General features: G+C 40.6%; 1 protein-coding gene across 1 annotated transcript in view; it reads left to right on the top strand.

The window, feature by feature from the left end:
- Nucleotides 1-17,443, top strand: part of slco3a1 (solute carrier organic anion transporter family, member 3A1) — a 40,314-nt gene that overhangs the window by 3,711 nt on the left and 19,160 nt on the right. Inside the window, exon 2 of the mRNA XM_039808991.1 lies at nucleotides 3,862-4,318. Within this exon, the coding sequence (XP_039664925.1) occupies nucleotides 3,862-4,318 (457 nt within the window). The remainder of the gene's footprint in view (nucleotides 1-3,861; nucleotides 4,319-17,443) is intronic.

Below are 17,443 nucleotides of genomic sequence, written 5' to 3'. Positions count from 1 at the left end.
GAATAAATCAGTTTGTGTATACATGTCAAAAAGTTAGGGGGAAAATGGCAATCACTACTTCCCTGAGCCCAAGCTGACGTATTCAGATGTCTTTTTTTGTCTGACTAGAAGTCTTAAACCCAAAGTTATTTAGTTTATGATGACAAAGAGAAGCAGCAAATCTTAAGAAATTGCTGGTTCTACACAATTTACAAGCTGTCTCATTTTACCCAATAATTAAGCTACAGGGACACGTGTATTGTTCCCACTTTTCCTGGAGTAACTCCATCAGATTGTAATTGCAGGAGTAGTTGATAATGCAACAACTATACTACTACGTCTTGGATAAAAAACTAATATCTTTTGCTACGTTTACGCCTCGCATCCACAATACTGCAGCTTTTCTAAGCCCTTTAAAACGGAGACATTTGGAAACACTGCTGCCCCCATTTTGGTTTGAAAACTCCAGGGTTGCTATGCATTCAGGAATGCACGTCAGTCAGTCTTATCAGTTAGGTAGGCTTATATACCTTTTAGTAACCGTTCACCTCATCGTCGGTCCAAGCAAATAAATCCCGGGTCTTACTTTTCGACCATTGTTCTTTCTCCAAAATATTTTCTATATTTTCAATTTATACATCCATGATTTTCAACCGCAGAGTAACGCGAGACAATCTGCTACACGCCCAGTGTGTGCATGCCCAGTGTGCACTAATGGTCATGGGATATGCGTTGTCAGACGCGTAAATATGGACGGAGATTAGTTCTGCTACTGGAGCTAATACTCTTGTGTGGACGGAGATCGTTTTTGTTTCAAAACGGCGCTTAAAAATGAAAACGTAGATGTAGCCTAAGCCCTGGGGAGCTCTATTTGTGATTTCTGTGTATGCAGCACCTGAGGCTCTAAGCTTGGTTATAGTAACACCTGATAAGAACCTATTCTTCTGACACTTCAGAGCTCGAGCTGCAAAGTGCAACTAACACCTGAACTGTGTTCGTCTCAGCTGAGCAAACCTGTCAAACTGCAGTCGCACTGAATCAGCTGAGCTTTGGAAGGAGGGAAAGGCCCAAATAGTTTAAAAACAACATTGGCATTTTAAAACATATTACATATCATTATTAATAGCTGTGTTTCAATAAAGAGCATTTGTTTGCGCAGATATCACTTATTTAGTCGTTTTATTTTTCATTAATTAAATTTATGCTGAGATGTCAAATAATTCAGGTTAATATACAGACATAAATCAAAACATACAACACCCAGGCAATTTATTATTGCTGTGTCAGCCTTGGGACTTTTTTATTACCTAGCACACAGGTGTAGCCATTAACAGGATACCTGACGTCAGGTGCTCTTAAGAAAATGGCAAAAGTTTAAAAATCCAATGTGACGAGTGTTTTTTAAATTCAAACATTTTTAGTGTTAAGGATAATAGACAGTTTATTCATATAGATAAAGAAACTTAAAAAAAATAAACCGAATCCACATGGCTAACACTACAGATGTAGCTTATTTTAGACACAAATAAAAGAACTCTTTAAAATAGCTAATTCTGAGCAACTAAAGTAACTTTAGCTAACCTTCAGTCAACCTGTATTAGGTTACACCTCATAAAACTGAATGGAAATTCTTCTAAAGAGCCAAGGCTTCAGTTAAAAATGTCAGATGTGCCTTTACAAATAGCACAATTTCAGCACTTCTACGTCAGTGCTAAACCTTAATGTGCTGAAGTAAATGTCAGCATTTAGCTGCTTTTTTGCTGCTTGCAGAAAATACAGACCCTGTCAGTACATCCTGGAGGAAAAAAAAGTCTGGAAGATTCCTCGTGCTCAGACATGACTCGTTCTTCTGTTAAGTGATGGGATGTCGCACAGCATGGCTAGGTTTGTTTTGTTGCCATGCAACAGATTAAACATTTCCACAGTTTGAGTTCTCTGTAGAAAATGTGGCTGTGACCACACTGACCAGTATGTAATCCACTCGATTTTTCCTGTATAATTTATTCTGGGTGTAATCCTCCTGGAAGGCTGCCTGTTTAAATCAGAGTGGAAGTGCATAAACATGTTGAACCTGGAGACGAGGGCTTAACTCAGTGTTTCCACTGCTGAGCTGAGAGCAGAAGCGTTCAGTCACTCTGCTCAATCAGGCCTCCCTTAACGAGATGGGATGTGATCGGATTGGATGATGGCTTTGCTCTCTCTGCTATACTTTGTTGCAGTGTCACAGTCTATGCAGAGCTGAAGCTAGTGTCAACAGGTTATTGGGGCCTGGCATCGTTTTTAACAACTGGATGAGACAACGTTGCAAACACATGCCAGCTGGGCGGAGCCAGCCATGTGTAAATGCAGCACATCTAGTGTTTTCATTTTGTGAGACATCATGACTCATTCTGAAGTTTGCTATCTACTCAACGCCACCCAAAGGACTCTTGCTCAAACCGCTCCAATCAACCAATGCTTTGATGTGTAGTGAAGATGTCACTGCAGCTGTGTTCAGAGCAGCTGCAAGAACGACTTGCTGTCACTTCTGCTTCATAAAAGTCACAAAGGACAACTTCTCCTATGACAAAGCAAAAAGGCTCCCCAGTCAGTGTTTTTTGTCTTTGTTTGACAATGGCATCTCATTTACTCGCCTGTTATTAAGTATTGTCTCAAAGGGGACAGAGTGTAGAGAACGGTGATAAAGCAAAGTGTTTGGATAGAATTTATAGAAATGGATCAGATTTTATTAGTAGGGAATGAAGGGTCCTCTCTGCTTCAGGACAGATTGTAGTATCGGTCAATTAGTACAAACCTAAAACTTTAGAACATCACTTTCCTGTTCATCACCAGATTTGGTGTGTAGATTGCAATGTTGTTCTTTAAGAGACATTGGAAACAAAAAGAAGACAGTATTTAAAATGTCTCTGATGTCAAAAGTGGATAATACATGCTGAATGCAACAGAAAATGGGGGGGGGGGGCCCAAAAAAAGAGAAAACTCTGTTACTAATAAATACTTTTGATCAGTCACCACTACATTTGGCCTCATGGAGCATAAACGAGCATGGACATATTTTCCACTGAAAAAACACAAGTTGGTTCATCATGCAGTGCCAGTGTCAAGTGTCACTTTTTTCAGAAAAGGGATGTTTGTTTTGGCAGGATCCCGTCACACTTTGGGGTAATGGAAAATTGTGATGCCCTTTCAAGGACAGTTTGGGACAGATCTGAAAATAGCTTCACAACTGTTTAAAATGTGATGCTGTGGTTCACATGGCACAGAGAGACTGTTCCCACATATCACAAGCAAACACATTCCTGCTCTGCTTTAAAACCGATTCATTATAAAGTCTTTGACTTTGAAATATCATGATGAACTCAGTGTTTAACACAGTCCATGCAGTCTCTCGCAAACTGCAAATAAATATTTTCTTATATTATTTAAACTGTGACAACTACAGTTAACAAACCAAACTGGGCTAACCAACCATTTTGCTGCATTTGCTTCAGCTGGAAGTTGCTGGTATGCTCTAGCTCTAGTTGACAGCTTGAGAAAGAGAGAGCGAAGCTTGTGATGAGCTGTTCCCACTGAAGCTACATGTTGCTGTGGCCAGCTAATCAGAAACAGAGGCCTGTTTCCAGGGAGGAGCCACAGTGTGAAACATCTGAATAGCTTGTTATTCATATATTCCAATGGAAAGGCATAGTTTAAAACTGATGATGAAAATGCACTGATCGCAATGCGACCGCGCTTTACATTGATAAATCATACAATGAATTGTCTTTTAGTTGGTCACATTAGATTCCCACATCCTTGGTTTTGTATTTGTGCTACCTTTTGGCTGCATCCAGCATCATTCTCATGAGCCTGTTTTGATTTTGTGTCCTTTTTCTTTTGTAGGTGAGTGTGCTGACCACCCTGGAGCGGCGGTTCAACCTGCAAAGTGCTGATGTAGGAGTGATAGCCAGCAGCTTTGAGATAGGCAACCTGGCTCTCATTCTGTTTGTCAGCTACTTTGGGGCCAAAGCACATCGGCCCCGTCTGATCGGCTGCGGGGGCATCGTCATGGCGCTCGGCGCTCTTCTCTCAGCTCTGCCTGAGTTTCTAACTAAGCAGTATCAGATAGAGGAAATGTGGAGGACTGACATGGGTCGGGATGTTTGCTCCAACTCCAGCAGCACAGACGTTCAGTTGGCTGAGGACGTGATATGCGGCAAAAGGGCCAACACCAACATGATGTACCTGCTGCTGATTGGAGCTCAGGTCCTGCTGGGGATCGGAGCCACACCGGTGCAGCCCCTGGGGGTGTCCTACATCGATGATCACGTGAAGAAGAAAGACTCATCACTCTATATAGGTGAGCCACATTTGTAAAACTGTGTGAACAAAATTAGGGCTGCAACTAACAATTGTTTGAAAAATGTCACTGTCCTAGAAGACGTCCTCAAATGTCTTGTTTTGTCCACAATTCAAAGATTTAGCTTACTGTCATAGTGAGAGAAACTAGTGAAGAAAACTAGAAAATATTCACTTAGTTGCCGATTAATTTAATAGTTGACAACGAATCAATTAATCTTAGCAGGCTCTAATCAAAATGTTGATTGTACCGAATTCGTTAGAAAAAAGGGTAAAAATCAAAGTCTGTTGAAGGAAGGTTAGAGAATCTTTGGCTGAATTAAATTGCTATTCGAAATAAGCAGTGTCTAAAGAAACAGATGATTATCACACTGGAAATTAAAAATCTATTTGCTGCACCACACTAATTTCCCAAGGCATCTAAAACTGGTACAGTGGAAAGACGGCCATGAACGTGTTTGTTCATCAGGTGCGATGTTTGCACACTTTGAGTCAACACAGTGTATATGTGTGCTCTTCTGCTGCACACCATATCCCTTTGTTCCAAGCACAGGCCTGTTCATGTGAGTGCCAGGTGAGCAGATCTTGGAGCTTTTTAATCTCCATTACAGCCGTTTCAGTGGCGAAGAGGCCAGATGCAGGTTAAATGTATCTGCTTTGCGTAATCCTCTCTCAAAGGCAAGATGCTGCTGATCTGGCTTCTTTGAGGTTTAAAGGTGCATTCAAAGTGCTTTCTGTGCAAAGTTCTGAATACACAATGGCTGTTTAGGGATATGTATTTGCTGTGATATGTACATTTAGCCATTTCAGAATGCAGAAGGAAGCTTTGATGCTTGGCTAATTAAGCCATGGATGATTTTCACTTTTTCTGCGAATCCATGTCAGAAATTTTACAGGAACAACCAGCCAGTGAAATATGCTACAGTGCTAATAAATATATATTCGGGCAACATATGTTGACGGGAATTTAACATTTTGGGAAATACACTTTCTTGCCAAAAGTTGGATGAGAAGATTGATACCACTCTCCAGACATCAGAGGGTATCAGTCTTCTCATCTAGATTTTGCCAAGATTTTAATGTGTGAGCAGAACTGCGTACTCATTCAAAGTTTATCTCATGTTACAGAAACCACTGAGAGTGAATCGTATGTTTTGGATGATATCATACTGTCGGTGATGTGTCGCCGTTTTTGTTCCTGTGCTTCCTGCTCTTATATCCCCCCCCCCGCTGTCTGAAGCTAAACAATATCCCTATATTTAATTTTATAAAACTTCCCTCAATATGTAGGATATTACTACAGACATTTCTGTTCTTACGTCGCAACTTCTCCTTTTGCTATTTAGTAGTCTTGCATTGCCAGACCTTTCTCCACTGCGCTGGATTAAACAGTTTCATTTCCTATAAATTCTTCACAAATAAAAGTCCTCCGTTATTTTGCAATTTAAATATGTTTATTATCTTCATCAGCTGTAACTCAACACAACGCCTATAAGCGGAAATTAAATGTAAAATAAAGCAGATATAATATAGAAACTAAACTTCAAACCAGAGATTCCGTTAGAAGCTACAAACTTACTGAGAGCTAAACACACTGAGACTTTTAAAAATGTCTTTCTCTCCTAAACTGGTCCCGGCGCCCATCAGTGGACATCCTAATGTCGGCACACAGATGTGGGCAGCGTTTTTTCATTAGGCATCACACAATTCTAATGTATGATTTATGTGAGGGGAAACTTAAAAAATGCACACACACACACACACACACACACACACACACACACACACACACACACACACACACACACACACACACACACACACACACACACACACACAACCAGCCTACCGGTATGTGCAAACAGGAATTATGTAACTATTTGCACATAGAGCAAGGAAGTGAGATCCGATCACAAGTGGTCACTCAAGACGCATTTGGAGACGCATTCTGCTGCCTGGTGGGAACACGCATACTTAGAGCTGTCCACTTGTGATCGGATCACTCTGATCAGATTTTAATACTAGGTGGAAAGGCGCCTTTTTGATGGAGTAGATGAGATGTGTCAGCATAGTGTGTGCTGTTTGTTATCAGCGTGGAGCAGAGACAATAACAGCCTGAATAGAGGATGAGTTCAGCCTGGCACTCGCCCCTTTTCTGATACAGCAGCATGCTGACCTGCGAACAAAGGCAGCAGTGTGCTCTGTACTGTAATCTCAAGCCCAAAGCTGATTTCTTAATTGCCGTTCATTGTGTTTATTTGTCCCCAACACAAGCTGTTTTTACAAAAAGCACATTAAGCTTTGTTTGAAACAATAAAGGGCCTGAAAAAAATTTCACAAAAGGCTTGATATCTTGGCACCGCCGTAGTGGCTTGTTAGCAGTTTACAGTGGGAAGTGGTCTGCAAGTGATTGAAGATTGGCAGGTGTAAGGCAGGCAAGATTTGGTTCTGTCCTCCTCTGATAAGCAGCAAGGAGAGTTGGAGGAAAAACAATCGGTGAGCAGCGAGGAACAATGTGGTATTGAGTCGCGCTCAGCTGATCGTCCTAATCCTTCTGCTGCAGGCATGTCATGTGCCCCCAGCTGCATGAATGGAGTAGATTGTCTAAAATTCTGTGAGATTTCCTTTCACATACTGATAATGTATTTGGGTTATTCATCAGTTTACGTCAACAAGTTCACATTGTTACAGCAGCGATAGAACGTTTTGTTTCGAAACGTTGTCATGGCCAAATGTTTGCGTATTTCTTGTAGGTTTTGCATAAGTTCTGTAGGCTTTGGCTTCAGTCTTATATTTCATTTTAAATTCACTATAAAGACACTTGGGAATAAGTCTCACAACATCACAAGATTAAATTTAAGATATGATAAATGTGAATTAAAAGGTAAAGGTACTTTATTGTCACATACACATACATGTAGCAAAATTCATTCTCTGCATTTAACCCATCCCTCAAGGGAGCAGTGGGCAGCCAATCACAGCGCCCAGGGACCAACTCCAGATCTGAGCCAGTGCCTTGATCAAGGGCACTGACTGGAGAACCTAGTACATGTTTTTGATGGTGGGGGAAACCAGAGCACCCGGAGGAAACCCATGCATTCTTGCTGTGAGGCCACAGTGCTAACCATTGGGCCACCATGCTGCTAATTAATCCATCATCTCATTAGTTATTTTGTATCGACAGACCGGTATTGCAGAAAGTTTTAGGGGGAATTCTTGGAATGGTTTGAAGAAGCCATTAGCGAGGAAAACACCTTTTTGAATCTGTGACCATAAACTTGACATGCGTCTCATAACAGCTGCAGGCAGATGTGCTGTATAAACGCATCAAGTCAAACTTCCTCCGTGATCTAATTTTCACACTGCCAGATTCAAAGTGTGTATCTACTGTACGTACTGTATAGACTCTTTCACAGCTTTCTGCTAATTTTTCCCACAGCAACTGTTGCCTGCTGCTGTTGTCAGTGCACATTTTCGCCTGGTGATGTGTTATTGTTAAAATTAGATCCTGAGCCAAATGGCCAGGTGGAAAGACTGTGCCTTCGGCAGAGGCAAGCCCCACCCTTTAAGAGTATGGCGGTGCAGGGAGAGCAAAGCCGAGAGGCCTGGAGAAGAGCCATAATTACAGAGTGAGACAGGAATGCCAACCAGCCAGCCATGAGGTGGGTCTGAGAGGCCGGGACGCACATGCATACCACACAGGCCTGTGAAAAACAACTCCTCCAGAGGCTCCAAGTGCCTGCTTTACTGTGTATACTGCAGCAGACACAGCTTACTGCTGTTTAAACAGCTGTAAAACACACTCAAGCAAAGTCGGCTGTGACTCTTAAGAGAGCTTTTTGTCTCTATCTGGTTAAGATTTGTTCACTGTCATTGTTAAGAATTTTTAGGAACTTGTTCTGCTATGTGGTACGTGTTCTTCTTAAAAGGAAGTACTTCAGTGTTCTAAAGAAACAAGTTTGAATGCCATCACCAAACAGAGTCAAACATGTATTTTATGGCATCGTGTTGTTTTGGTTTGTTTCCCAAGTCTAGACGTAGGCACTCGTCTCTGGCCAAAGGAAATAAATATGATTGGACCGATTGCGTCAACAGGCTCTTCATTCCCACTGCTCTATGACCTTTCACTATCCACAGCTAATTCTGGCTCTTCCCACAGGACCCCTGACTACATAAATATACTGTACAGGACACACAGAGAAGGGTTTAGAGCTGGCGTCGTTTATCGTACAGCACAGACTCCACCCCGCTGCCTCTCCAGGTTTCAGAAGCCATTAGCCAGCCTGCGATTTCTTTATGAAACTATAATGTGCAGTAGGGAGGGAAAGGATTACATTAATTTATTCATCGATGTCATGCCTTTTCATACAAATTCCTACAGATTTAGAAATGTGGATGTTGCTTGTAGCACAATATAAGAAATATATGATCAGATTCAAAAGTGCTGATGGAGAAGAGGCTTAAAGTGCAATTTTATAATGTAGCTTCTGCCGAGGTTTAAAGTCTAAATTACACGTTTTCTGCTAAAGCATTCATACTGTATGCTATGTAAGTTACATGTGCTGTGCTCATTACAGCCATGCTAGTGGCTCTGGATGACTGTCCGTAGTCACTGTGGTGTTTTAAGATGAATGCTAATTAAATTAAAAAGTAATTTAAATGGTAATTTCTGTATTTTTGAACCTGGACCCTATTTTTCCAATGTATTTGTGTCTTAGTGAACAAAAGTCTTTGAAATTTGTCCAGTATTTTTCGAGAGTGCTGTAACCGGCAGCATGAACCAGGCTGCAAACCATATAGGGCAAATGCGCACCGTCAATGTACATTTTTGCCACTGACGGGCTCAGACTGTTATTATAAGTGTCTGAATATATCATAGGAAGAGGGTGAAGTCTCGTTTTGAAATCTTGCGAGGTGACTTGTTGCCAGAAGACCGTACTGTGGAACTATTGATGTAGTGTTGAACACGAGTGGGGAGAGAGGAGTTTCGGGGAGTTTGTTTAATTACAGAAAGCATGTGTTATATAAAAGATTTTTAATTGCGCATTTCCAGGTTGTGCCTACGCTTCGTGTAGCTTTCATAGATGTTACCTTTGGATATGGACACAGTTGAGGCTAGTTGTGCTACAGCTACAAATAGATCCTACACTCTAGTCCATACGCTGCGCCTTACAGATCATGGGGTCTGCAGTGACCGTTTTGACCGGGGATGACTATTGACCGCCAAAGACGAAATCCTATACCAAAGCACATTTTCCTAAATAAAATGCTGTTCTAAAAGTGGAGAGCTGAAGACAAAGTGGAGGTAAGCTAATGTTATTAGCTAAAGTTACTATGTAAACCTGGCATCAGTACTGTAAGTTACACACAAAAGCACGGCAGGACAACGTCAACTTCTCTATCTTTCCATAATGTAAAACAAATTCCCTGCATATCTATTGTACACCACCTAGCCTCTTGGATTAAGTCATGGAACAGCCACCTCCACTAGTCTAGAATTAACTGTGTTTGTGTGTTTACCTGCCACTACATCCCAACTAATAAAATCAATAGGGCTAATGAATGAAATAATTCCTCACTTGGAGATATTAAAAAAAAATTTTCCTTGGAATCTCATACATTAGAGATATTTCTCTAAAGGTCATTAGAATCCCATCATGACTTCGCGTAAACGTACACGCCCATTTTCGCCAAGTGCCGTGTTATCTGTACGCATTTTGAGCGCCGTATACAGCGGACGGGTTGGGTTTAGGAAAAGAAGAACGGGGTTGGTCGAACACTAACAGACCAGGCTAAATATCTTTGTGGACTTGGCCTCAGCATGGCACAACTGGAGACCCTTCAAAGATCGTATTTAAAGCTCCACTGATGATAGGCCAACTTTTCAGGCCTTATGATGATGATTTCAGGCCTAATGCAAAATATGAATGGCCACATTACAATTAAAAGAGCCGACTCTTAGATTTCCTTCCTGAAAGTTTCATCTCCCAATCCTGTTGGATCAGTGAGCTAACGTTAGGTGGGCCGGCTGGTAGAGTTAGCTGTCGTTGACTCCCAAATCAGTTCAGCATTTCTTGATAATTTAGATAATTTAAAGTTTGGCTGGAGTCAGTGGGCCAAGCAGGTTCATTCCACATATTCTATCCTATCTTTTCCTATGTTCTATTTTCAGTCCATGATCACAGTTAACCTAAATGGCATGTGTCTTACCTTTTGTAAACAGTCAGACTCAGAATGGATTGACAGCTCTACTTGCTCCATTGTTTAGGTGCCCATGCCACCGCTAACACAGCTGTTTTTTGCTTGTGATAGTTTGTTTACTTTGTGTTTAGGTGCCTAGCTGTCAAGCTAACCCGTACACCAGCCGGCCCAGTCAGTAGTAGATAGTAAATAAACATTAACAGTAGAATTTAAAACCATTTTCAATTTTGACTCTCTCTCACACACACACACACACACACACACACACACACACACACACTCACACACTCACACAGCCAAACTACCAAACTAGGAATGACAGTCCAGCTGGGGGGAAACACAAAGGTCTTTTTTCCCAGGCCCGAGACAAGATAGCTGCCTCTACCTGGAGAGCGAAAGCGTTAAAAAAAAATGCCTTTCATATCTCTGTATTTTTGCTGCCAACCACTGGTTTGTATTTTATTTTCAGGTCTTAGCTCTGTCTTTCACCACAGCTACTGTGTGTGTATGTGTATAGATATATATATATATATATATATATATATATATTTTTTTATTTTATTTTATTTTTTTTACATATTCCGGCAATTTTCAAATGGTATATTTCATAATTTTGTGTTCACTTCAGCTCTGCAGGGATAAATTTAGCTTCAGGTTTGTTAGGAAAACCGATTGCAGTCGTTGCAGTGAAAAAGGTCTCAGAGGGATCCTCGAGAGACTTGTCAACATTCCTGCTAAAATGCTCTGACTCCAAACAGTTGCTGCAGTAGGGCGTTTATATAAGCTACTTAAACTCGGCGCATGTTAATGTCATCTTGAAGGATTAGATTCTAAATGGGGTTTTCCGTCCCTGCCATAAGCTACATGCAGAGTTTGCCTAACAACACCAGTTTGTTTTATCTCAAAATGATAAACGGCATTGCAGTAAAAGTTCATCAGTCAGCCGCTGCTCCTCTGCATTACTGTTGTGAACTGTGTGGGTTTGTCTTTCCGCCACGTGTGACCGGACGCTCAGTCTGCTGTGCTTCAAGCTGAATGACCCAGAGACGTTTACTGTAAGTTCTGCTGCAGGCCCGGACACTGTGGCAGCCCCTGCTCGGCTACCACGGGTTAGTCTTAGAGTGTAGAGAGGGCACTGAACATGAGATTATCTTGTATCCAACTAGTCAACAACATGCTGCTGCTGTCTCAAAGCTAATCAGTAATTATCCACAAATACTCTGAGTATCATGTAAAGGAGTCGGAAAGAAACGGAGCTGACATAAAGCTAAGCAGAGGCAGACTGCAACATTTGCTTGCGTTTTGGTAAATGGAAGGTCATTGTGATTAGTAGTGGCTGCCCCAAGTTAAAGTTTTGTTTAAATCTGAGAAGAGACAGTTATTTGATTTTAATCTGCTGTCATTCCTTGAATCTAATTTGGTCATCTGTCTTTCATTCCTAATTTTAGATTTTTTCATCAGCCGCTGCAGATACTGAGCTGATTGAACGTGGTTCTGATATGAATCGGATGGGGCGGTGTGCAAAGCTATCTGGTAGTGTTAAATTAACCTCAGAAGGGTGTGGACTCTGTTGATTATTACATTTGCACATTTCTGCTGTGCGTCAGGCCATGTGGTAGCCTCATAAGGACTTGTCATCTGGCTGCTTGTGAAAGTAAATTACCTCCTCCAGTCAATCTGCTGTTTTTATGGGATAGTATTGCAGTGACACAGTAATTATGCCAGTGTATGTTTTGCTAGAGTCTGTACAGTCCTGTCTGTTGGACGTCTGGCTGGTCAGATCAGATCAGACAAACCTCTAAAGGTTTCACGAAATTTAGTTTTGTTTTCAAAACATTACACACAAAATAGAGGGAAGCAGCTGAACATATGTTAACCAATTTCCATTTTAACTGTTCTATTAAATAAAAATACAGTAGATACTAACTAGTAGAACTAAAAAAGAGTTAGGGTAGGGTGTGGTAGGATTATGTAGACTTAAAATAAGTCTTTATTTTTGTGAAACTGTTTAACTTGTGTTACACTAATATAAGAGCAGACATCTGGACTGGTCTAACACTAACAGACCAGTCTAAAATATCTTTGTGGATTGGCCTTAGCATGGCACATCTGGAGACCCTTCAAAGATCATATTTAATTTTTAAAGCTCCATTGATGATGGGCCAACGTTTCAGGCCTGATGAACCTTTCATCCTTTAGCTGGACCGTGAATGTACTGAGAAAGTGTCAGTTTAAAAGCAAGTAAATAGGTCAGACCTCTGCAGGAAATGGATCAGTGTTGGATAACAGATATGAAACCCTCAGGCCGTCTCACCAGAGCCTGCAGAGCTGTATATTGAAGCTTCTCGCTATTACCATTCCTACTAGATCGCCATTTGCAGCAGTGGACCCAAGGCTCAGCAGCCTGAAAGGTGCCTCATGTGGAATCCTGCTGCATTGTGGCTAGTATTTTGGCCTAACCGGGCTTGTAGTTCATTTTCCATTCCATCATGAATCCCTGTGGCGTCAGTAAACCTTACCATGCAGCCATCTCGAGGCAATCTGGGTCAAACTCTGTATCTACTGATTAAAAAGGGGATTTTTGGTCATCCATTGAGGGAGGAGCGTGGGGATAAGAGGTGGGTGGAGACCGATCATAAACACAGCAGCATCAGCAAGCCGTTGCCACAGAAACGACTGGTTGTTAGGCTGTTTTTTTGTTTGTTTTTTTGACTATTGGATGGAGATGCTGAGTCCTGCTGTGGAGGATGCAGCTGTCACTCTCCTCTGCCTGATCTTTAAACCACACAGAGTTTAAAAAATCACATGCATGGCTGCTGATCAGCTCCCATCATGGACTTGCCGACATGTAACTGCTCTGAAAAATGAGCAGTTTAAGTGTACTGCAAGACCTGACCTTCAGCAAGGACTTTGCTTTCGGAAATATAGATTCACGCTGTGCTTGTGGCTTTGCCACAAATCCCAAGCCTCATTGATTGAGTGGTGTGTAAGTGGTTGCTTTCTGGGCTCCTAGGATTACTAGGAAGCATGTTCAGCACTTAATCTCCATATCACTGATGGTGGAGAGTGAGGGATAACAGTGCCTAATTAAATGGACTCTGATCAATAGGTGGGCAGTAATTATAGTTAACCGTTTGATTCAGTCAACTTTTATTTAATCTATGTGTAAACAGAAGTGAGTCTCTTTCTTTCTGGCTTCACTCTGATCCAACCACGTTTTGCTTAATTTGGCAGATTTTTGTGGTTTGATATGAATGCTCAGTTTCTGATCGATGGCTCTGTTTTCAACCATATTTTCCAGGTCTTTGGCTCTGTCTCTTTCTCAGAATGCAGCACAATTAGTCCCATTTATAATTGGTGGTAGACATGATGTTGTACAATTGTCCTTATATTGTGTAGCCTGCTTCTCACATGTTCCTGGAGAAAGGGGGGAAAACAGGCTGTTGGCATCTCTATCCTGATAATTAGGCCAAGCCACCTGCTGAAGAAGCTGTAACCAGCTGCTGTCAAAGACTCCCAAACCTCTCCGTGCTCCTCGTCTTCAAAAGAGCAGCTGCAACTCTCCATCAGAGAGACGTAGAAACTCTGGTCTTTTGCCCTTTCTTCTCCATGCCTTCATCCTACCACCCAACTTCCCAACAATGGAGACTGTGGGTAGCTCCGTCTTGGCGCCAAGCAAACATCTCAAGCAGGATTACAAACAGATCACTGTAGCAGGGTAGAACGACAAGGCTTTGCTCTGTTACATTAACTCCTACCCAGCATCTATCCGTCCTTCTCTCCCCTCTGTCTCCGTCTCTCTTCCTTCTCTGCTCACCCGGTGTACACAGAGCTGGCAGTTTGCTTTCAGCATCACACCAGTACCCTGTTTGAAAACATGCCCGGTCTGTTTATGTAATCTTATGGCACAGAAAGACCATTATTATTATTATTATTATTATTATTGTAACAAAGCGTGCATTACTGTCATGTTTAAAAATCACTAGCCTTGCACAGAAAAGACCTGGCAGCATTGATTCACATTAAAAAGCTGGTCATTTTAATGACGTGCACCATTTACTGTCTGGTAACTAACAATGAAGATCATTTCACTAGTTAGAAGCGTGGATTTAAATCTGTAGAACATGAAACAAAAACAAATGGATGGACTATTAGTTGAAGCAGACTAATACTGATGCCATTTTTGTTAACGAGGGCTTTCACTGCTTCCTGGAATAGTTGAAGAGTAATGACAAAAGGTTAATTGGACTCAAAGATTAACTGCATGCCAGGTTAAAGTAGCTTAATGCCACTGACCTACAAGGTAGAAAAAGAACCTGATTAGAGGCAGTCTGAGCACAATGTCTCCGTTCTATTACATTGTGCATGCTGACAGTGAGCCAGCATGCACCATACCAGGACCCTGAAACTGAAGCAGCTAAATGGAATTCATCATTATTAGTATTTTCTCTGGTGCTTTTCCTGTTGTGACATGTCAAAATGTCCAAAAACTGCTTTTAGACCTCCTCTTAGGACTTTGTGGGCAAGTACTGACTGGGCTTGATTGACCTCTACCTAACTCTTTTGTCAGCTTTGTTACACCTTTTTAGGCCGAGACAGATGACACATTTATCATTGTTATCCATACATGGAGTCTAGTAGCATCAGAGGTGTTGAACGTATACAAGATAAGAAGATATAAGATAAAAATTAGTTCAGATAGGGGAGGCAGGACCACCCACATATTTTTATAAACCTGTCTCGTATCCATTTACGAGTGTTGATTTAGACGAAATGCGATAGATGCTTTTTAAACAATCCTTCTCATTTAATTTCCCTCACGTCTGTTGACCTTACTCTGCTTTTTATTTATTTTATTTTTTTATAAAGATCTAAGTTTCCCACAGGATATGGACACACATACAGAGTTTGTTCTTTTCCCAAAGTTTAATATGGTGGCTTCACTCTGTCTTATATAATCTAAGAGGGACGGATGTTGAACACATTTATTTCCATGACGGGGCTTCAGTGTTCCAGCTCTGACGTGTATCTCACTAAAGACATTTTTTATTTATTTTTTCATCTTGCTGCTGTGTGTTTTACTCAATTGATTTTTCTCTATATTGTCACCTAAAGAGTCCTGGGATGTGGCAGCTCTGTTGTCTCAGCCCCTGAATTATAAAAGAGGGCAGAGATCTGTCGGGCACAGCAGATCTTCAGTCAGCATTTACTGTCTGTTTTTTTTTTTTTATACCTCTGATATAAAACAGCTAGTATGAACATAATAAAACAATGCAAAATACAAACTATTATTTGCATTTCCTATGAAATCGTATTCCAAGGTAATATCTTCATATGTTTTTTCTTCTGTCCGACAAACCCAAAGATGTTCAATTTACAATAATATGAAACGGAGAAAAGCTGGAAACAGAAAATGTTTGCTTAAAAAAAATTACTGACACAATCAATAATCAAAATAGTTGCTGATTTATTTTCTATCATTAGACTAAGTGATTAATCGACTTAACATTGCAGCTTTAATAAACAGATATTTTTTTTTATTTGGTATTCTAATATACTATTAAAACTAATTATATTGAACATATATTAGGTTTTTAGTGGGGTCTTTTAATCCACGAAGGTTTAGAATATATAGTACATTTTTAGGATAACATATTCACACCAATTAAAATAAAAATAAAATTGTCATCTATATTGATTGGGTTTTTATTGAGCTTGACAGTATTCTGATCAGTTTGAAAAGGCTTATAGTAAATTCAGTATTTGTGGTGTAAATGTATAAAATGTTACTTTAAGTGGTATTTCCCAAATAATATTTATGGTCGTAACAAGCCTCTGACATTAGGAAGTGAAAGAGGGGAGATGGTGGCATCTGCTTAAAACAATGGTGTGTTTAGTGTTGCAGAAGATGACGTAGTATGATGTTTTATTATTGTATTATATTTTTTATGTAAATCACATTGTGTTGCATTTTATTATATATGTATTGTGCTATAAAGTTGACATCATCTAGTAAAACACAAACTGTATGTACAGGAGGCTCAGTGAAAGTCACTTGATTGTCCTGCTGCATATAAGTAATTTGGTTATAAGCAGTCTAGACTCATATCAGGAGTCAAATATGAGGTAGTGAAGCCTTCAGTGAGGCTGTGACCTCTCTGAGGCTAAGACTGAGCCAGAGCTCAGCTTAACGTGACAGGGTGTTGAGGGCCACTGAGAAGCCAGTGTGTCCACCGGCCGCAGCAGTTGACGCTCTGCAGTAAACCCCACTGCTTCATCCTCAGGGTCAAAATGCTAATAGTCTCAAATGTGTCCTTTAGCTGCACTTCTTATTTGGCATCAGTGAAACATTCATCTGCTTCGGTGCAAGTTAGAAGTTGACTAGACGAAAAGACGCTGTTTTAATGTCCGATCGTAGTTGGACGTGTGCGGACGGCTGGTTTCAAATTTTAGATGGTTTGACGTGAGCGGAAGTTAAAGCAGGATGATCCTGATGTAATGGCATTTGAATGTGAGTTGAGAGCCTACTTTAAGCTTTGGCTTGTTATTTAGGTCATGGCTTTGTATAGCCAACAGGATTACTATAGGGTACAGCTGACCAACAAACAATTTCAGTGTTTTTCCCCCTTTGTAACAACAAATTGATAGTTAATTAGTCAATCAACAGAAATATTTTTTTTTGTAATTTTTCAAACCAAACAAAACTCTGTTTTCAGCCTTACACATGTGAAGATTTGCTTTATATATATGATAGTAAACTGAATATTTTGGGGGTTTTAAACTGTTGAGCTTAAAACTTGAGCTTTTTGTTTTTCGATTAATTCGGGCTGGGGATCATTAAAAAAAATAACAATACCAGTACCAATACCCTTAAAGTGATACCGATACCAATAGAGTACTTCATTTGATACATTTGTACCTTTTT

This window comes from Perca fluviatilis, chromosome 8, assembly GCF_010015445.1.
Source record: "Perca fluviatilis chromosome 8, GENO_Pfluv_1.0, whole genome shotgun sequence".
Taxonomy (NCBI): Eukaryota; Metazoa; Chordata; class Actinopteri; order Perciformes; family Percidae; genus Perca; species Perca fluviatilis.
The sequence above is the reverse complement of the archived record's forward strand: the minus strand, read 5'-3'. Positions and strand labels throughout refer to the sequence as shown.